General features: G+C 40.4%; 1 protein-coding gene across 1 annotated transcript; it reads right to left on the reverse strand.

Annotated features, from left to right (window-relative positions):
- Positions 1-3,175: 3,175 nt before the first annotated feature.
- Positions 3,176-9,704, reverse strand: LOC143412386 (sterile alpha motif domain-containing protein 3-like). Its single transcript, XM_076878581.1, has 8 exons — positions 9,427-9,704; positions 8,305-8,500; positions 7,977-8,135; positions 7,731-7,818; positions 6,706-6,912; positions 6,270-6,441; positions 6,085-6,164; positions 3,176-5,980 (listed from the first exon to the last, which is right to left on the reverse strand). The coding sequence occupies exons 1-8, from the start codon at positions 9,695-9,697 to the stop codon at positions 5,684-5,686; spliced, it is 1,470 nt and encodes a 489-aa protein (XP_076734696.1). The 5' UTR covers positions 9,698-9,704; the 3' UTR covers positions 3,176-5,683.
- Between the last annotated feature and the right edge of the window lie 11,899 nt (positions 9,705-21,603).

The raw sequence follows: 21,603 nt of genomic DNA on the forward strand, positions 1-21,603 counted from the left end.
TGGCCAGCAAATAAAGCTGTGGTTTTGAGTTCGTCCCTCGAGTCTGTGAGTCCTGCGTTTTGAGTCCTCATCTCCTGCCTGCCACACAGCGTTTAATGACAAACCGTGATCGCCTTTCCACAGAGTACTCACTCAAGGTCAGAAAGTCTGGTTGTCTACCTAAAATACTCAGCTCCACACAGAATCTAAAAAAAAAAGTCTCCTCGTTTCATCAGCCCTTTTGAAATCTTGTCTGCTGATTATCCCCTAAACCTTCTGGGTTACAGGACAGAAAAGGCTTTGCACCACATTCCTAGTATATGCTAATGAGTGTCTCATTTCACAGGCGAGGGCATCTTTACTAATTAACTGATGCAAATGTTCTGTCCTCGTCAGTGATTGAGGGTAATGGGCGACTGAGTCACTGTGCCTGTTGTGAGCATTGGCACAGTCTCATCAGCTGGCCTGGTCTGCAGGGGTGAAGGACATTTAAAAGGTCTGATAAGAGGAGACCATCACAACAAAGGCAGAGGACTGCAGATCACAGGACAAAGGGGAACACTCAACGCAGCTCAACTGTAATCTTGACTGAGAGCACATGAAACCAGTAATTAAGACTGCTGTGCATTCACTGGTATTATTAAGGTGGCTAAATATAATTACGATTGGTGAGATGGTGTGGACAGAGGAATATGATATGAAATGAGTTGCAGTGTAAACATGGAAGCAGAGAACGATTACCAACTAGCTGCACAAACAGATATTGTAACTTTTCTGTTAAAAAAAATAAATGAACGTTTCTGGTACTTTTATGCCACCTTTCTACTCCAATTGTGCACTCACAGTTTTCTATTGCAAGTGCTTTGAGTAGACAAGAAAAATGGAGTAGTGGTAATTTTACACTTTGATTGCAGCACTTTCATTAACACGCATTCATTGATATACTTGGTGCAACTGAAGGTTGTGCCTAAACATGAGGACTGGAGGAGTCAGGGCTTGAGCCACTGCCCATATTCCTGACAGATAACCCACTCTACTACCTGAGCCACAGACACGTGGAGCTGATTGAGGCAAATAGGTTTGGAGATTTAAGCTCCGTGCTGATGGCCCTTCTCCACCAGTTCATCAACAACTCTATGTTGGTAACCAGGCCTCATGTTTCATGCTTTCTATCCCAAGTGCATTACTTACCTTGTTGTCTTGTGCTCTAGTTTCTTCCGGAAACTCCACGGCTCAGAACTACTCCTCTCTTGGATTCTGGCTTCCTTACCTGCTCTCTGGAAATCTTTCCATACCTCACCTGCCTGCCCTCCTGTAATCTCACAATCTCAGAACAAACAGAACTCACATCAGCCAGTTCACATCGTCAAACTCACCCGGACCTACACCACCTCTCCCTCAACCCTTCTGTCACTCGTCCTGCAAAGTAAGCTGGGAAAAACTATTATCCTCCCCTTTTCTGGAGCTCACTGCTGGTTGCATTCTAATTCCATTCTCCTCTCTCCTCGGTATGTACCCGTCACGCCCTAGTTGCCTTCCCGGTCTTGTTTCTGTTTTGCCACAGCCACGCTACCACGGCACGTTCACCAAGCCACTGTATATTTTGTCACTGCCAAGCGTTAGTTCTGAAATTAAACATTGTTAAATCGTTCCTCCCATCTCTGCTCTGGGTGCACTTCAGTTACCGGCCTCCGGCCTTTTAACAGATATTGCTGTTGTTCTTATTGCACAAATAGACAAGTGTGCAAAGGTAGAATGCATACTGCATCAAGGACAGAAATAACAGCCTTATAATGCTAACACAACTCTCTCCCCTCTTTGCAAGCATCTCTGCAGACTTCATGCTAACAAAAAGCTAGCCAAGTAGTATAGCAAACTACTTTCTTAGGTGAGTTATTATCTGAACATGCGCAACACAATATGATTGTGTTGAGAATATGGCGTCTGGAGTAAGCACAGATCTCAAAGGTGTTCTTTGGACTCTGTATCCTTGTCCAGTGTGTTATGACATTAGTGATATGCCCAAAGTTAAAATCTGCTTCTGATGCTTTTGTGCCAATGGGAACTACTCTACAAAAACAAAGTAAGAAGAGGTGAGCGGGAAGTTCTGTCCTGAGGCAGCTAAAGAGAAGTGTGAAATGACCGGACCCACACAGCGTACAATTAGCATGGTGTAAGCTTTATTTTTGGCCACAAGCACTCTTATTGAGTTCGACACTGTCTCTCTGCTCTGTCTGTGGCTTCCTCCGGGGCTACATCTGGCCGAACCTACTCACCTTTCCCCTCCCCCGCGAGCATGAGAGGAAATCAGCCACAACCATCTTTGTCCCTGGCCTACAGACCACCTTGAACTTAAAGAGCTGTTGGCATCCTTCATGCGGTGGAACCACTGCAGCGGGGCGTGGTCTGAGCAGAGCGTGAATGAGCACCCTAGGAGGTAATAGCACAGCCAATCAACTGCCCGCTGGATCACCAGAAACTCCTTTTCTATGGTGCTGTATAACAGGTGTGAATAACAGTGGCTCTCCACAGAGAGCCTCTTTGACCCACACAAATGCTGCCTGGCACTGCCCTGTCCACTAGACCAGATCTGGGGCACCGTTACAGGTGAGATCAATCAATCGACTGGTCAGGTTGACGAATTTTGGCACGAACTGGCGGTAGAACCCTGCCAGCCCCATAAGCCGTCTCACCTCCCTTTTGGTCTTGGGTTCGTAGGCAGGATGTGATTGTTGCTGTTTTCTCCACCTGTGGGTGCACCTGCCCACCCCCCAAGTGGTACCCCAAATACTGTACCTCCCTCCGACCAACTGCAAATGCCCATGGTCTGCGTGCAGCCCGTGTCCACCAAAGCCTGGCGTACACCCCCCTTGACACCTTACCAGAATGCGGTACATCCTTCCTGGGCTGAGGGGAGGGTGAAACACCTTGCACACTCAGAAATTAAAGTACAGAAATGTACCTATAGGGGTACAATGGCTTGTCACTGGGGTGGTACCCTCTAAGGTACCGTTCTGTACCCTAAACTGTGGGTACTGATTTGTACCCTTGTAATTTGTACCTTTTACATGTCAAACCTGTACTTTAAAGGGCAAAGTTGTACCCTTAGTATAAAGTACAAAAAAGAACCCTTAAAAGGAGTACAAAAATGTCTTTCTAAAGGTTCAGTATCTACACACAGATTTCCTATATTTTTCCTCTCAGGATTTGAAAAATTGAAGATACAAAGTCAAAAATACTTGTCACATTTATTACCTTCTTAAATACATTGCTTAACTGTTACATACAAACTGTTATCAACAGAGTATGTGTCATAAGCTGCAACATCAATTTCCTGTCCAGGTTTTAGCAACGTCCATTCACTATCAACTCTAACACTGTATGAATGAAAATGGTTGTCATATAACAGAGGAATGAGAATTTTTCCACAAAAGACCCACATTGTGTCAATATTAAATATGTACTTAATTTGCCAGAACAGAGGAATCTTCTCTGAATGCAGTACATCAATGACAAACACATCTCTTACACAGTATTTGACACTGTTCACAATTACTTCTGACACACGCTGGAAAGCTTTCTTAGCACTATCAACTTCAGAAAAGCCACAATAGACTGTCAGTGCTTGTTGCAGTTCCAGTGGTAATGACAAAAATGGTGTAGTCACACTTTTTCCAAAAACATTTTCAAATTCACCAAGTAAACTTTTGTTAGAAAACTCCCAGCACTGTCTGAACTGATGTCTGTTGCTCAAAGTTGTAGCAATGTTCATAAAATTTCTACAATTGCGGGACAACGTTTTGAAATACTGGTGCTTACTTTCAAATCTCATACACCATAACAAACGTAGAGGGCCGAACATTTCAATCAGTCTTGCATAGTGGATTAAATAATGACACTTTGGTGTAATTACATCCCCAAATACACTTTTCAGTTTTGTGAGAAACTCATGGACAAGCAACTTCAACAATAAAATATTCTCTTTTCGCACTTTTTTAGCCATTACAATCTCTGTTATTTCACGACATAGAAGAAAAACATGCCAATATTTACAATTAGGTGGCACACGGTCTGCCATCAGAAATGGCAGCAATCTGAACAGGCACCACTTTTGAGATGCTGATCCAACAATACCAACACTCTGAAGTCTCTCTGATAACTGTACTGGTTTGTTTGTTTTGTCATTCTGACCGATGGGCATTTTTTGCAATTCTTCATTGATCTCTCTAATTGTAATATGCTTCTCAGTGTGGGCTTTACAAATCACTAGTTTCATAACTAGAGGAACTACACCTTCCAGCAGATCATGCATTACATCAGGTGGTAAAGCTTGCGTAACACTGAAATAACTCAGTCTGTCAAAAGGACATGAACTATTTACACCATATATTGTTTTATCATCCGGAAATTCTTGGATTCGTGCAAGATGATACTGGTGAACCTCTGATGTTCTTAAAACAAAGCTTTCTTCCTCAAAGGATTGTTTCATATCTTCATAAGAAGCCATGCAATACCGACAAATTCTACCAGTGTTAAATGACATAGAAAAACCACCAATCATGTGAGCTGATAAATTATCACAAGATAAAGTTGCAAGAGCAGCATGAATAGTGTGTTCAGTTTTATCAATGGTAAAAGTAAAGCCATCAGTGGAAAGTTTTTCCAAATCATCAAGCAAAGGTTTAAGGATAACATGCCAACCACACCGCTTAACGAAAGAATAGCGTACCAATAACGCTAGATGAATGTGCCTCTGCTGAGAAGTGTACCTTTTGTCCAAATTGCCTACAGTGTAATAAAATGCACTAAGTTTGTGTTTGGATCGTTTAGATCCTAGAGGATTAAGTACTTCAAATTCATCCTCATAAAAATGGAGTCGCAGTGCATTTGAAGAATTGATGATGTCTGAAGATTTCTCCATCAGAGTAATCTGTTAGAAATTCATCAGTTTCCGAATTGCCACTTGAAAAAATGTGATCTTGTATGTCTTCATGAGAAAGATAATTTTTTAGCACCTTATCAACAGGCACATATGAATACGAGCCAACTGTATGACCCACAGAGTCTCTTAATTTGCAATGAACAGGCTCTGTCATGTTGAGCTTTGATTTGCAATGTTCTTTGACCAAATAAGGAGATCGAATAGCTGTTGAAGCCTTCTCAAAAAATTCATTTGAATGCAGGACATTTTTAAGCTCTGGACACAAAGACACATCAAGACCCATTTTCTCTAAATGATATGCTATAAAAGCATCGTAGTTCTCCTTGAAAAAACACATCAGAAAATTTACATCTTCCACAATTTCTTCCTGAACAGAGACTGGTAAAGAATTTTTCTCTCTGCACTTAAGAATGAACTTGAAAAGATTGTCTCTGAAATTTATCAAAAATTCATCCCAGGATGGAGGGGTTTCAATATTTTCAGTCATGTCATTTGCAAATTCATTTGGGTGTGGACTGACTACCTCCTGCTCATTTTCATCTAAGTCTTTATGGGGACACAACACCTGTTCTCTGTGTTTCCTATACACATGTCGTCTGAAAGATTCATATTTTTTGAAGGAAGAACAGCAGTCACTGAGTCCACAGGTTATATCAAAATTGGCATCATGGGAATGAATAAGTCCTATGTGCTGAATAAGCTTTGTCAAACTAAAGGTTCTTCTGCCACATTTGGAGCACTGATATGGCTGAGGCATGGTGGTCAATACAGAAGATTTATTTGTCTGGTGACTGTGATTGGCAGAGGCCGGTCCTCACCCTCATCTATTTTCACAATGTACTTTTGGAGAAAAATCAGGGTGTTCTTCAGATGTTTTGGGTAAGCAAGGTTGAAGACAAAATACAAGCAGAAAGAAGAGATGATTCCTTCAAAAATACACGAGCTTCTGCACACTTCACTGCCATCCAACTTCACAATGTTTGGAGCGCTTCTGGAGAACACTGGTTTCCAGTCTTCATGAAGTAGCTGCACAGTTGGATAGGGGGTTTTCGGATGAACCTTTGAAGTCAAAAGAGAAGGTAGAGGAAAGCAATATCTTAGTCTCTTAACAAAAGATACATTTGTTTTCCTTTTATATAGACTAAATATTTTAATACACACACCTCTCCAAGTATGACAAAGAGATCCAGTTTCTCCTTGAAGACGTATGGCAGGAATAAAAGTGCAGCCCTTGTGTCAAGATCTGCCAAAAAAAACCAAAAACAACACAAGATCACCCATGCATTTTATCTGGCATTTCCAGTTACCTATAAAAATTATATAAAATGGAAGCCTTGAAAGCAAATACCTGGTAGGTCATCAGTGAGAGCCTCCTCTCTTGCATCAAGGTAGAGCTGGTAGAGTGGGGTTTTCCCTCGTGTAAGGTCAATCACCTTTGCTGCAACACATGAGAGCCCTTCACGAAATCGCTGGCTTACATTACCCGTTGTTGGTTGGATCCACCCGAGTTCGTTGCACAGCTACAAGTAAAAAATTAATTTTCAGTACAAAATAACAGTGTATGAAAATGAAATAATCTAAAGTTGATATTAATTATGTATGGTGCTGCATAATTATTTTTTTTATAGAATTTAACAACAATACTGTAAGAAGTTACATGAACATACAAAAAAAGGAAAGAGGGACAGATGAAGAAAGCAAGGTCAAGGGCAAATAAAATTTACTACTATAAACATGTTAAATGTGACAGCTATTTCCAAGTTCAGTTCAGCTTTCTGACTTACACCAGTAGGCATCCCTAAGAAGGGGTACTTCTTCAACACATCCTCCACAGGCATACCATCTGCAATTTCTTTTTGCCGCCAAGCAAACGTTTGCTGCATACGGTTATGAACCACCATGGTATCTGGTTGCATCTTCTGATATTGGCACTGTAAGACCTTTAAGTGGGCGTCTATGGATAATAAATCCTCTCCTTGGACGCATGGTCCCTTGAAAGAAAGCAAGAGTGAGAAGAGAAAGTCAAAACAGATTAGAAACCCAACATAAGACTAAATATACAATTAGAGCTGACACGATCTGTGCATCACAAAGAACTCGTATCGTTTAAAGTTAACCGATACCATGAACCAATATTTAAAATATGGAAACTCTGAAATAATTTCACATAAAATCTTAATTGTTAACTTGAAATTTTAGTTTTGGAGTCATATTTAAAATGGGTTTTTTTAAAAATTTTTTTTTTTTTTTTTATCTAGTTCACCCTCTTTTAGCGCCTTCTAATTAATAATATTTTGTGAGGTAGAAGTATTAGCAATGGTACTTTGTATTAGCAAGTGCTCTAATCCAAGTATTGGTATAGTTTTGGTTTGAAAAAAGGGGTACAGTTGCATCCCTAACCCTTAGTTTTAGATGTAATAACAGAGGCAAGAACATTTTATAGCTCAAGATGTCCCTCACACCAACCTGACAAACATTTCTCTGACTTGTTCGTTGACATTTATTAGGCTGCCCTCTCCTCGTAGAACCAAACTTCTCCTTACACCGCCTCACTGTCGACTAGTGGTGCTCGCTCTGATTTGAATTTACGTCTCAAAGACATATGCCATGTGTGCTTGTTGAACAGAAACATAAATTACTGTAAAAACAATCTACACAAAATACACCCAACAAAGAATCAGTAAACATACTTCATACAAACCTACTGAGAGGCTACAGATTGTCTTACTAACAAAACAAGATTGAAAAAAGCTTCACTTTTACTTTGTAATCTTGAAGGAACCTTATGCAAATTTTAAATTTAACTTACATAACCATTTCCCTCACGATCCTTGAGGAAAGGATACTTCATTACCAGCGTCTTCACAGCTTGCACATATTCAGAATTTGTGGGATACCTGTAATATCAGAAGAAACATAAGTGTTAGAGCAACTGCTGACAAACAAACTTTATCAAGTGTCAGTTATTGTTTCTTAGTAATGTAGCGTTTATTTTCAATATGACAGATTCAGCTTTTTCTAAAGCAACAAGCTAACATTACCCTGATTAACTTACATAGTATACTGTGCCACAGCTTCATATAGAACTCTGATTATTGTGTGTCTGTCCCTTGGATTTTTATGGCACGGTTCTTTGTTGTCCAGTTTTAGTTGCAGATTTTTGGGAAATCTTGGAATTTCAAAAGAGGCTGGCAGTCTCAAAGTATTTTCATTGCTGTGAAAACAGTTAAATGTTTGTTTTTATTGCATGAATTGAAGTATAAAACACTACAGTAACAATACATATGGTAGAAAAAATGATCATATTAACTAAATCCTAAAAGTGCATAATGGCCAACATGTATGCTTCAGACATACTAACTTCATTATAAATAAGAAAATACCTTATTGAAGTTGACGAAGTAGATGGTTGCCAGTCTTCTGGAGAGACAGTCTGTAGAGTCAGCGTCACTGGAGATTCCTTCATCCTTGACACAAATTGGTTGAATTTAACCTGCTTTTTGAAGGATCCTTGGAAAAGGTATGCAACCATAGTCTCAGTAAGACCGCAGTCAACTGTGTCACCATCAACCTCATTGTCTGCAAGATAAATGGTAGTACAAACTCTAAATTCCATGTAAGAATATTTATCACCACATTTTTACATGGGTAAAAACCGTATATCACACACATTAAAACCTTTTGTACAACTTCTTTCAGTTCAAAGAAATATTCATTAAAAAAAATCAGTAAATTAAATAAAATAAACCAAATTTTTAGAGTGAATCCTCTTGATATGCAAAGTTTTCATTTTTAAATTTAGATGTTTGTTTGCGACTACTGGACACAGGAGAGCAGAGTCTGAGCATGCTTTTGTGCCCTTTCAAGTTTGGAAGAAAAAAAAAAGACTAGAATGCTGTAATTTGTTAATATTCACTACTAAGGTGACTCCTTTCTCCAGATTTCCGACAGTTTCTGCCGTCTGTTCTTTCAGACCGATTACTTATAGCGATAACACCCGCAGGACCGTATTACAAGCTCAGATTACATGCTGAAAAAGTTCCCACATTGCTGAAAACGGGACTATCAAACCCCAGCTGCGACACCCTTGTTATATTTTAAACAAGTGCGGCGTCAAGATATTTCCTTTAAACGCCGCCCATGTGTGTTGATGGCCTTGGAGTGGATGTAAAAACGTGATTTTATTAAACCATTAATACACTAACGGTAAACTGCATTCAGCTACCAGGGAATCAAATTTCGCGCCGTTCCGCTGCGCAGGGGTTACCGAACCCATAGACTGTGGCCGAACCACATATAAGTTCAAACTTATACAAATACTATGTGTACACATTTTTCAGAACTGTGACCTCAACTTTACACATGAAACGTTTGTAAAAACGTTTGTAAAGAGACATAATTTGAGCTAAGAGAGTGCCGAAACTAGTTAAATTGCTAATATACGTTAAGCTAGGCTAAACCAATAATTAGTAATTACGCTACATTATTCTTTAAATAAAACTTACCTCTGAAACGCTGAGCTTCAGCTTCGGTGACATCTAAGCCCCACTCTTGTATTTTTGTTAAGAGTTCCTCGGTTGAAAGTGAACAGAGAACACCAGGACTTGCAAGTTCGTAATCCATCTCCGTCCGTTGATAAAACAAAATGGCACCTGCTGCATTTAAAGAAAGTTCTAGAATCCACCAGCTATTCGTTGAGTTTCTTCTTCTACTTTTTGTTTGATGTTGTGAGGATGGGCTCAACTCGCACTCCGAGGGTGCTTTTTTGCAATTCATCCAAATACTTATACTTAAAAAAAAACAAAAAAAACGCTCTCTTAAAAAAATGTTTAAATGCATTTTTACTTTTTTTTCTTCCAAATAAATTCATTGTTCTTAAAGCAGCTTAAAAATAAGGGGGGTTCAGGGAATACAAAAACAACAACAGCAATGAAAATAATAAAAAATAAAATAAAAACACTAAAATATATGCTTAAATCAATACAGTTGCAAATAAATTACTGTCAAAAAGAATTTAAAAAAAAACCTCTAATCAAAAAGAGCTTAATCAACCTGTACTTTATCTTTTGAAAGAATGGGTACAAATAAGTACTTTTCACAATTAAGGAACATGTATGTACCTTTCAGACGCTAAAAAAGGTACAGATAGTTCCCCCGAGGTCCAATATTTGTCCTTAGACTGTATTAATGTCATTTTTGTACCTTGGGGCACAGTAATGTACTCCTTCCGTACCCCTATTTCTGACTGTGTGCCCACCTCCATCAGCGGACACTCCCGCCTCAGTTGTCCTGGTCATCTGCACTTCCAGCACTCCTGTGACTGTGCCGCTCCCAATGGCTCGGGGTGTAGTGCCAGGCGCTTCCAGGGTCTGGAAGGGAGAGAGACAAACTGGTTAGTTGCACTCTCCGTCTGCGTCTGATTGACCGGGGCTGGGCCAGGGGGCTTCCTCTGAGGGTCCAGGCTGCAGCCACCTTGCAGCTTCCGCACCCAGGAGAATGGCTGTTCCTCTCCGGACATCCGACACCACCGATGGTCTTCCATGGAAAGCCCTAGACGATGGAGCACAACACGGCAGATGTCATCAAACTCCCTTCAGGATGCCGGCGGCAGACTCAGGGCTGTCATCTGGGCCTCCCCCCGACAGCAGCCGCGGCAGCCATTCCACCGCCGGCCAGCAACACGCCTCCAGTGTGGCATGGAACGTCTCCAAAAAGACCGCATGGTCAGTGGCGTTGTTTTTGTTTTTTTTAAATTGTCTTGTTGACTTGTAGTAATGTCTTGATGCCTTTTGTTTTAATAAAAGGTTATTGAAAAATCTAAAATCTCTCTGTCCCTTGGCCTCTCTCTCTTTTTCTGTCAGTATTTAGTCAGTCAGGACTTTGTTTACTTTTTGTCTGACAAATAACAAAACCTCTATTAACACACTCACAAATAAGCGCACAGCTTTCTCCATGCCCTTTATTACAATTTATATATATTTATATATATATGCTGAAATGCAGTTTGTCTGGCCACCTTAAAGTGTGTTCAGTTTCTGTTCAAACACCTATAAAACTGTCATCAAATACAATTTTTCTAAACCATCTTGTAAGTTGACCAAAACCTCCAGAACTTTAAACAATGAAACATATCATAAGAATAGTCAACAGGGTCATACTTACTCCTTCAATAGTGTGTTGACAGACGGCCCCTTCTGATGTAGCCACAAGAATGTGATGTGTGTAGTTGGTGAGTTGCACTTTCAGAAATGTACAGAACAGTTTGCATATAAAGAAAACAATAACAATCCCAAAACGCGATTCCCACAGCCATGTAGACCAAATCAACAGGTGCCAGTAACTAATAATAATAAAGTTTATGTTGACAGTCTCCACAGCCTCTGGGTATGAGCAGCTCTTTATCCGCTTCAACTTTCTGGGAGTTGTTGAGGATGTTACAAGTAATTTCAAATCATTAACACTGTAAGAATTGTGTTTGGTATGAAAGACTGGTGAAAATTTCTTTTATCTTTAGTGCTTTGAGATGTTTGTGTTCAAACATTGCTGCAAATTTCAGTGTCTGAAAAAATGGTTTGAACATGAGTTGGCCAACCATAGTTCAAAAACTTTGTCTTGAGAAGTATTCAAAATATGAAGATACAATTTCACTGCACTTATTATATATGTTTAACATTTGGACCATAAAACCTTTATGCAAACCGATTAAGCAGAAAATGCTCTAAAGTGATGAGAGGTAGAATGATCCGCTCAGTCATGAAGCTCTGAGTGGAAAAAAGCTGTTAGTACTTTTATTTCTGTATGCTGGTGTAAATACTGTTCAATCAAAAAATCAATTTGGTTTCAGTGCTCAGTTTGTTTTTTCCACCACATGTTCTGTCACCCAGGTTTATTGGACCTTTTAAGATCACCGATCCACTTACCTGCTCCATGAATATTCATCTCATCTTTCACGTTTCTCTTCCAGCCCTCACAGTTGGCCTGTTGCATGTGCTCCTTAATCCTACAGGGAGTGCAGAATTATTAGGCAAGTTGTATTTTTGAGGAATAATTTTATTATTGAACAACAACCATGTTCTCAATGAACCCAAAAAACTCATTAATATCAAAGCTGAATGTTTTTGGAAGTAGTTTTTAGTTTGTTTTTAGTTTTAGCTATTTTAGGGGGATATCTGTGTGTGCAGGTGACTATTACTGTGCATAATTATTAGGCAACTTAAAAAACAAATCTATACCCATTTCAATTATTTATTTTTACCAGTGAAACCAATATAACATCTCCACATTCACAAATATACATTTCTGACATTCAAAAACAAAACAAAAACAAATCAGCGACCAATATAGCCACCTTTCTTTGCAAGGACACTCAAAAGCCTGCCATCCATGGATTCTGTCAGTGTTTTGATCTGTTCACCATCAACATTGCGTGCAGCAGCAACCACAGCCTCCCAGACACTGTTCAGAGAGGTGTACTGTTTTCCCTCCTTGTAAATCTCACATTTGATGATGGACCACAGGTTCTCAATGGGGTTCAGATCAGGTGAACAAGGTGGCCATGTCATTAGTTTTTCTTCTTTTATACCCTTTCTTGCCAGCCACGCTGTGGAGTACTTGGACGCGTGTGATGGAGCATTGTCCTACATGAAAATCATGTTTTTCTTAAAGGATGCAGACTTCTTCCTGTACCACTGCTTGAAGAAGGTGTCTTCCAGAAACTGGCAGTAGGACTGGGAGTTGAGCTTGACTCCATCCTCAACCCGAAAAGGCCCCACATCTTTGATGATACCAGCCCAAACCAGTACTCCACCTCCACCTTGCTGGCGTCTGAGTCGGACTGGAGCTCTCTGCCCTTTACCAATCCAGCCACGGGCCCATCCATCTGGCCCATCAAGACTCACTCTCATTTCATCAGTCCATAAAACCTTAGAAAAACCAGTCTTGAGATATTTCTTGGCCCAGTCTTGATGTTTCAGCTTGTGTGTCTTGTTCAGTGGTGGTCGTCTTTCAGCCTTTCTTACCTTGGCCATGTCTCTGAGTATTGCACACCTTGTGCTTTTGGGCACTCCAGTGATGTTGCAGCTCTGAAATATGGCCAAACTGGTGGCAAGTGGCATCTTGGCAGCTGCACGCTTGACTTTTCTCAGTTCATGGGCAGTTATTTTGCACCTTGGTTTTTCCACACGCTTCTTGCGACCCTGTTGACTATTTTGAATGAAACGCTTGATTGTTCGATGATCACGCTTCAGAAGCTTTGCAGTTTTGAGACTGCTGCATCCCTCTGCAAGATATCTCACTATTTTTGACTTTTCTGAGCCTGTCAAGTCCTTCTTTTGACCCATTTTGCCAAAGGAAAGGACGTTGCCTAATAATTATGCACACCTGATATAGGGTGTTGATGTCATTAGACCACACCCCTTCTCATTACAGAGATGCACATCACCTAATATGCTTAATTGGTAGTAGGCTTTCGAGCCTATACAGCTTGGAGTAAGACAGCATGCATGAAGAGGATGATGTGGACAAAATACTCATTTGCCTAATAATTCTGCACTCCCTGTATTTGAGCTTAGACATGACAGTTTCTCCATCACATGAAACATTTAGGTCGCATTACTGAACACCTAAGTACTCTACTACATTTGAACAGGGGGTGGTTGTTCAACCTGCTTTATATCAATTTGTAGAGCAGACGTTTTCATTTCACAACCTATAGCTTTGGTGTGGATGATTTATGTCTGACATATCTGCTGTTTACCAAGTCAGACCCACGTCAGTACAGCCTCCTCCTGTGAGACTGAAATACTGAGATTCAGTCATTTTTTCAGAATTCACATTTCTATCCTAATAACAGGTTTTTGTCTAATTAAAGTCAGAATTCAACTGAAAGCTAAAAACCACATAAGTATAAAGTAGTATTCCTGATAGTGTAAACACTTTCAGAGACTATTCTAAGCCAGTACTCCTCAACCTTCCACTACAAGTTATGAGATTTATTAAAATCCAAAGCACTAATATAATTACATTTTTGAAGGTACCACTAATGCTTGACAGCAGCTACTTAAGCAATTACTTTTTGATTGAAAATTTTCTTTAGTTTGTTCTGTATGTTCAAACAATAAAATAAAATAAAAAATCTTCTTAAGTACAAAATAAGCAGTTGGTGATAAAGGATTTGAAAATGTCCCAAGTATCAAAAAGATCCCTGTTTGAAATAAAGATTTATAAGTTTTCAAGGTGCCATGAATTTAACTCCATCCATTTGCTTCTGCTTATCCTTTTCCAAGGTCGCTGGAGCCTATCCCAGCTGTCATAGGGCGAAAGGCGGGGTACAACCTGGACAGGTCGCCAGTCTGTCGCAGGGCTAACACATAGGGACAGACAACCATTCGCACTCACATTCATTCGCACCTAGTGACAATTTCAATTATCCAATTAACCTATCCCCACAAGCTGCATGTCTTTGGACGGTGGGAGGAAGCCGGAGTGCCCGGAGAGAACCCACGCAAACACGGGGAGAACATGCAAACTCCACACAGAAAGACCCCGGCCTGATGTTGGAATTGAACTCAGGACCTTCTTGCTGTGTGGCAACAGTGCTAACTACCGTGCCACCTGAATTTAACTCATTTAACTAAAAAAGCTAAAACCATCTAAATATTGGGAGGTCTGTTGACTGCCAAAACCCGGAGTTCCTGAAGTCTGCTCTTTAGGCTGACTTCAAAAACAAATTAGTCCTCAGTCTGATGAAAACATTTATTACTCTGCAAGCAACAACTAGCAGGTATCTGTCTGCACTGTGATGGCTAGTCTTAGCTCATAACTTCACCCTCATAATTAAATAGGATTGTTTTTCTAGAGAAGCTGGCATGGCAGTGGACAAATCCTAAATGTCAAAGTGGAAATTAAGTTTAAACAGGCTTTTATTGCAGACTAACAAAAATCTGCTTCCTTGGTCAGCACTAGACTAAGGCTATTCCTGATTTAGCTAAGCTTGTTTCCTGAAGGAAGATTAGAGCTAGTCTAGGCATAAATTAAAGTTTAAATGAAACCTCCCAGCAGGCGGGTTTAACTTCAGATTAATGTTGTTTGCTGAAGAAGACACATGAATCACTTAGAGCACAGGTGTCAAACTCCAGGCCTCGAGGGCCAGTGTCCTGCAGGTTTTAGATGTGTCCTTGATCCAACACAGCTGATTTAAATGTCTGCCTAAGTGCTTTCATGCACACTCCAATAAAGGCATCTCTGTCCTCCTCAGGAATACTGTCATGCAAACTGGAGCAGCGTTATTTAGTGTTGGTTCTGCCAACACTTCAGATTAGCATCACTTGGTTGACTAAATTTAAATTAAAGATATTGAGAGTTAACATGTCACACAGAAGCTCACACTCAAGCCTTTTAATTCAGCTGTATGTTTTTAATGAATACATTATAAATCGATCCATTTGCTTATCCTTTCCCAAGGTCGCTGGAGCCTATCCCAGCTGTCATATGGCAAGAGGCAGGGTACACCCTGGACAGGTCACCAGTCTGTTGCAGGGCTAACACACAGACACAAACAACCATTCGCACCTATGGGCAATTTGGATGAATCAATCCCTACAAACTGCATGTCTTTGGACGGTGGGAGGAAGCCCGAGTACCTGGAGGGAACCCACGCAAACATAGGGAGAACATGCAAACTCCACACAGAAAGACCCCGGCCTGATGGTGGAATTGAACTCAGGACCTTCTTGCTGTGCGGCAACAGTGCTAACCACCGTGCCACCGTGCTGCCCTACATTGCAGATCTGTATTTCTGAGTTGATTCAGATCTTTTTACTTAGAGAGGGTCCCACATGACTGCATTACTGGAGATTAAACAGAATATAAATTGTTTAAAGTGAGCAGTGAGCAGAAAGATATATAAAGATATAGAAATTGAAATCGATACCCAGCCCCAGGACTTGTCGAAAAAAGTGCTTGTACCATACTTTATACAGTTAAGTTACAGCAGGATACAAATAATATCAGGCTGATCCTGCCACAATTTGTTCCCTGGTTCAAACCACGGACAAACATTATCCCACAGCTGTTTATGTTTTTAAACCTATTTTGCACAGAGAGGCATTTTTTGAAAAATGTATTGATAGCAATGTTGAATATTATTACACAGGAAAAAAAACTCCATGTTAAATAATTACACCTTGACGCCTCTGCCTTTCTAAATGGAGGGACAGTAACTGCCTTTGTGTATGTAAGCTTGTAAAACCTGCAGATAGTCAGATTAACAGTATTTTGTCTCTATCTGCCATTCTGCAATTCATCTCATGTAAACAATAAGGTGGCGCACAGCGTGACGTGAAAAAAGGCGCATACCTTTGACGTTGCATGATGAACTCTGTATTCCTTGTTCACACATAAACGCAAAAGGAGTTTTAAAAAAATCTCTGTTTTCGGTGATTCAAAAACGCAGTTTCCGTGTGGACGAAACAGCTGCGTTTTCAAAAATATCCGTGTGGGTGTGGACGTAGCGTAAAAGAGTCAGTAGTTTATTTTATTACTACCTGCAATTTGCAGATTATTTGTATTTGCTTAATTGTTTACTAAATGTTTGAGGTATGACATAAACCGCAATGGAGCAAAATATGGGTGTGTGTGGTTGGAGGATGTGTCTGTGCGCGCGGGGGGGCGCAACATTTTTCTTGTAAAACAAAGGGGGGCGCAGCAAAAAAGTTTGGGAACCACTGGTCTAAGGTATAGTGCAAAATGTATTGGTCCCAACACAGAAGTCTGTTCAACATGTGATCAGATATGATTGAACCACTGCAGCTCTAAATGTCTTTAAGATAATACGGTGGTCAGTGGTATAAAATGCTGCTCTGACGTCTAGAAGGACAAGCATTAGTCACTAATGCTGTTTAGTAGTACAGCCATACTGGTTATTAACAGGGCAACACATTTAATTTGACCAATGACCATTTGTATAAAGGCAAGGCAAAAATATTTTATGTCTGTTTTTCATTTAGTCATGACAGTAAAATCAGTAGTGTCAGACTGAGGAAAGATGCATGGACACAGGCTGTTGTGATAGAAGAAAAGATTGCACTTTAAGCCTAATTTTTACTACCTCCGGCTTAGATAGCAGCAGAATAAAATGGTCTAGTGAAGTGATGTATCTAACAGCAGTCTGAGGGCTTGTGTCTGTCAGCGTAAATGGAAATGCTCAGTGAGCTGAAACCAGCATCTGTCATGACGACAGTAAATCAACTGATCTGCAGTGTCTGCCTTTTACTCCATGCTTGTTTTTGAGTTGTTCACGTGTGTAGAATGAACCTAGCACTTAAACCTGACATCATGCAAGTGTGTAACAGGCACTCTGGTCCACTGTGTGAATGTCACAGTTTGACTCTATTTGAAGCTTGAAATGTGCACGCGTGCTCAAATCGCAGTAAGCTGCAGTACCAGCAGAGGGTGATATTTTATTTCAAACCAACATGAAACGAGTGATGGGAAAACATTTAAAGGGACGATACAAACACATGTAGATGTATATACACATCAGTCACCTAACTTAATGTTTCTGGCATAGAAGGCCTGTTATTACAATCATTATTGAATTTTCTTATTAATTCTATTGGTTAAACTTACAGATGATTTTATGATCAGTTTGTAAGCAGTTAAGGATAGAATAGAATAGGATAGAATAGAATAGAATAGAATAGCCCTTTATTGTCATTGTACATGTACAACGAAAGTATGGGTGCTCCACGCCAACTGTGCAGGAGAAAAGAAATGTATATATATATATATATATATATATATATATATATATATATATATATATATATATATATATATATATGTACACAAAAATAAGACATCCCAGATCTGAATGAATGAAATATTCTTATTAAGTACTTTAAATACTTTGTTTCAAATCACACAAAAATTATCAATGGAAATCAATTGAAGGTCTGGATTTGGAGTCACACCCAAACTCAAAGTGGAAAAACACACTACAGGCTAATCTAGCTTTGATGTAATGTCCTTAAAACACATCAAAATAAGGCTCAGTAGTGTGTGTGGCCTCCACGTGCCTGTATGACCTCCCTACAACACCTGGGCATGCTCCTGATGAGGTGGCGGATGGTCTCCTGACAGATCTCCTCCCAGACCTGGACTAAAGCATCTGCCAACTCCTGGACAGTCTGTGGTGCAACATGGCGGATGGAGCGAGACATGATGTCCCAGATGTGCTCACTTGGATTCAGGTCTGGACGGGCGGGCCAGTCCATAGCATCGTGTTGCAGGAACTGCTGACACACTCCAGCCACATGAGGTCTAGCATTGTCTTGCATTAGGAGGAACACAGGGCCAACCGCACCAGGATATGGTCTCACAAGGGGTCTGAGGATCTCATCTCGGTACCTAATGGCAGTCAGGCTACCTCTGGCGAGCACATGGAAGGCTGTGCTGCCCCCCAAAGAAATGCCACCCCACACCATTACTGACCCACTGCCAAACTGGTCATGCTGGATGATGCTGCAGGCAGCAGAACGTTCTCCACGGCGTCTCCAGACTCTGTCACATGCACATGTGCTCAGTGTGAATATGCTTTCATCTGTGAAGAGCACAGGGCACCAGTGGCCAAGTTGCCAATCTTGGTGTTCTCTGGCAAATGCCAGCACACTCTCCTCTGAGGAGCAGTAGAAGGCCAGCAGCAACTTCTGGTCCAGTTTATTTTTCCTCAGGACAGGGAGGAAGTGCGGCTGCTGCTGGGTCTTCTTTATCTGAGCGATGTTGTTGTGGGTCCAGGTGAGAACAGCAGAGATGTGAGTGCCCAGAAACCTGAAGGTGGAGACAGATTCCACCCATTTTCCATTTATATTCAGAGGAGAATGGACCTGTCTGTGCCTCCTGAAGTCCATTATGAGATCTTCTGTTTTAAGAACATTCAGCTTCAGGAGTGGCCTCAAACTGAGCAAAGAAGTTGTTGAGCTCCTCTGCGAGTTTGAGGCTGCTGTTGGAGGGCTACTTTAGTTAGTTAGTGAGAGTCTGGATAACTCTCCACATCTGGCAGGGGTTGTTGTCAGTGAGGAAGCCCTCTATCTGCCTCCTGTAGGCCTCCTTGGCCTGTTCGATGCCCCTCCGCAGGTTGGCTCTGGCAGTGCTATACAGGGAACTGCCTCTCAGCCTGAAGGCTGATTTATGAGTTCTGATCAGAGCCTGTACTTCACTTGTCATCCAAGGTTTTCGGTTAGGAAAAACCTAGATGGTTTTTGTCACTGTCACATTTTCTTAAAACACTTTATGAAGAAAAGGACAGACTGAGTGAACCAATCAGATCAAAACAGTCCTGTAGTAGAAGAGCATTTGCTCTTCTACTACAGGACTACTATTTATCTGGCCATGTTTTAATGACCCAGATGCTTGGAGGGTCTACTGATAGTTAATAGCATGATGAACTATCAGCAGATCCCTCCGAGTGCTTTGAGGGGTCTGCTGCATTGAAATCATTATAAATTATGATTCTGTGTTTAGCATCTACAACAATTTTAATACCATTTTTCTCACTCAGAATTGTGGATAATGCTGGGTGGAGACTCGTACTATCTTATCTTTCACATTCTTGCACTCACACACACACACACACACACACACACACACACACACACACACACACACACACACACACACACACACACACACACACACACACACACATCTGCCATTTCTCAAATTGCATTTCTCATTCAACACATTAATTAGATTTATACTTTGATTATATTTTGATTAGAGATGATTTACCTCTAGCAAAAGCACATATAGATGACATCTGTTTTAGCACGCTGTATCATTTCTAACATATAAATAAATGAACTGATTCTTATAAAGCACTTGTCTACTCTCTCAGGGCTCTCAAAGCACTTTGTAACACATGCATCATTCACTCAGGGATATTTGGCCTGCAGACTGGAGCAGATGATTCGTCTCGATGACCTGACCTGAAAGTTTCTATAAACATTTTCTCATGATTATTTCATGTTGGCTTAAAATAAAAATATCTCCCTCTGCTTGTACTGTAAATCCTTGTTAAAAACATACCTGGCAACACAATGGACAATGCCAAACAACAATGCCTTGTGTAACTGGGGCAACTCAGGGTTGAGTATCTTGCCCAAAGACACTTTAAGATGCAGACTGGAGGGACTAATCCAACAACCTTCAGAAAGGTGCACAGCCTGTCATGGCTGGCAGGTACACAGACGTACCTAATTAATTCAATTCAATTCAATTTTATTTATATAGCGCCAAATCACAACATAAGTCGCCTCAAGGCGCTTCATAGATACAGAGAAAAACCCAACAATCATATGACCCCCTATGAGCAAGCACTTTGGCAACAGTGGGAAGGAAAAACTCCCTTTTAACAGGAAGAAACCTCCGGCAGAACCAGGCTCAGGGAGGGGCGGCCATCTGCTGCGACCGGTTGGGGTGAGAGAAGGAAGACAGGATAAAAGACATGCTGTGGAAGAGAGACAGAGGTTAATAACAGATATGATTCAATGCAGAGAGGTCTGTTAATACATAGTGAGTGAGAAAGGTGACTGGAAAGGAAAAACTCAATGCATCATGGGAATCCCCCGGCAGCCTATGTCTATTGCAGCATAACTAAGGGAGGATTCAGGGTCACCTGGTCCAGCCCTAACTATATGCTTTAGCAAAAAGGAAAGTTTGAAGCCTAATCTTGAAAGTAGAGATAGTGTCTGTCTCCTGAATCCAAACTGGAAGCTGGTTCCACAGAAGAGGGGCCTGAAAACTGAAGGCTCTGCCTCCCATTCTACTTTTAAATACTCTAGGAACAACAAGTAGGCCTGCAGAGCGAGAGCGAAGTGCTCTAATAGGGTGATATGGTGTCCACAATTTCTCTGATCATTAATGGGAGCACTGCTGTTAATGGGTGAGGCTAGTAACTGTGCTTAAGGCTACTCAGTGAGTGTATAAGCTCAGCTTCAGGACGTAGGCAAATAGAACTAGGCATGCCCCTCTGACATCGGCGTAATTAAGTCCCTAGCAAGTGATATTTAAAGAGTGACTCTTTAAATGGAGAGACGGTCGAGACTTCTCGTACTGGGGTTACTGGGAATTTAACAAGAGCCAGAGAAATTTAAAAAATAAATAAACAATTTTTTTTAGGTGAATTCTTTGAAATAAATAAATACAAAAATCTAAAAATGTAAAACATACATCTCATTGGTTGATTTGGTGTGAAAATTCTGCCTACATGACAAACGGTGTGGGAAAGAATAGGAAGCATAATAATAATAATACGTTTACTTATACTACTACTACTACTACTACTACTACTACTACTACTACTACTACTACTACTACTAATAATAATAATAATAATAATAGAGAATTCAGCTGACAGCAACATATAGTGAGATGTATTGCTTTGCAACCAATTACATTTTTTATTTGTTTTTGTTATCACTAGATTGATAATTTCCTGCTTCATCTCTTGTCCTTTTTACAAAAATGTTGCATTTTCCTTTTTATGTTTATCTAGTTTTTTTTTTAAACTTTTGCACGATCTCATATTATTTGATAAATTGAGTTGCTTCGGGGATGTAACTGACTTTAAAAATCAAATAAACCAAAAACAAAAAAATAAAAACATTTGTTATGTGTTAGGTAAG

This window comes from Maylandia zebra, linkage group LG20, assembly GCF_041146795.1.
Source record: "Maylandia zebra isolate NMK-2024a linkage group LG20, Mzebra_GT3a, whole genome shotgun sequence".
Lineage (NCBI taxonomy): Eukaryota > Metazoa > Chordata > Actinopteri > Cichliformes > Cichlidae > Maylandia > Maylandia zebra.

Coding starts and splice junctions, on each gene's coding strand:
- LOC143412386 (XM_076878581.1), bottom strand. CDS start 9,697: ATGAATTGCAAAAAAGCACCCTCGGAGTGCGAGTTGAGCCCATCCTCA. Junction 6,913..7,730: donor ATCGTGAGGGAAATGGTTAT/GTAAGTTAAATT, acceptor CTTTCTTTCAAG/GGACCATGCGTCCAAGGAGA. Junction 6,165..6,269: donor TCTCACTGATGACCTACCAG/GTATTTGCTTTC, acceptor TTTTTTTGGCAG/ATCTTGACACAAGGGCTGCA.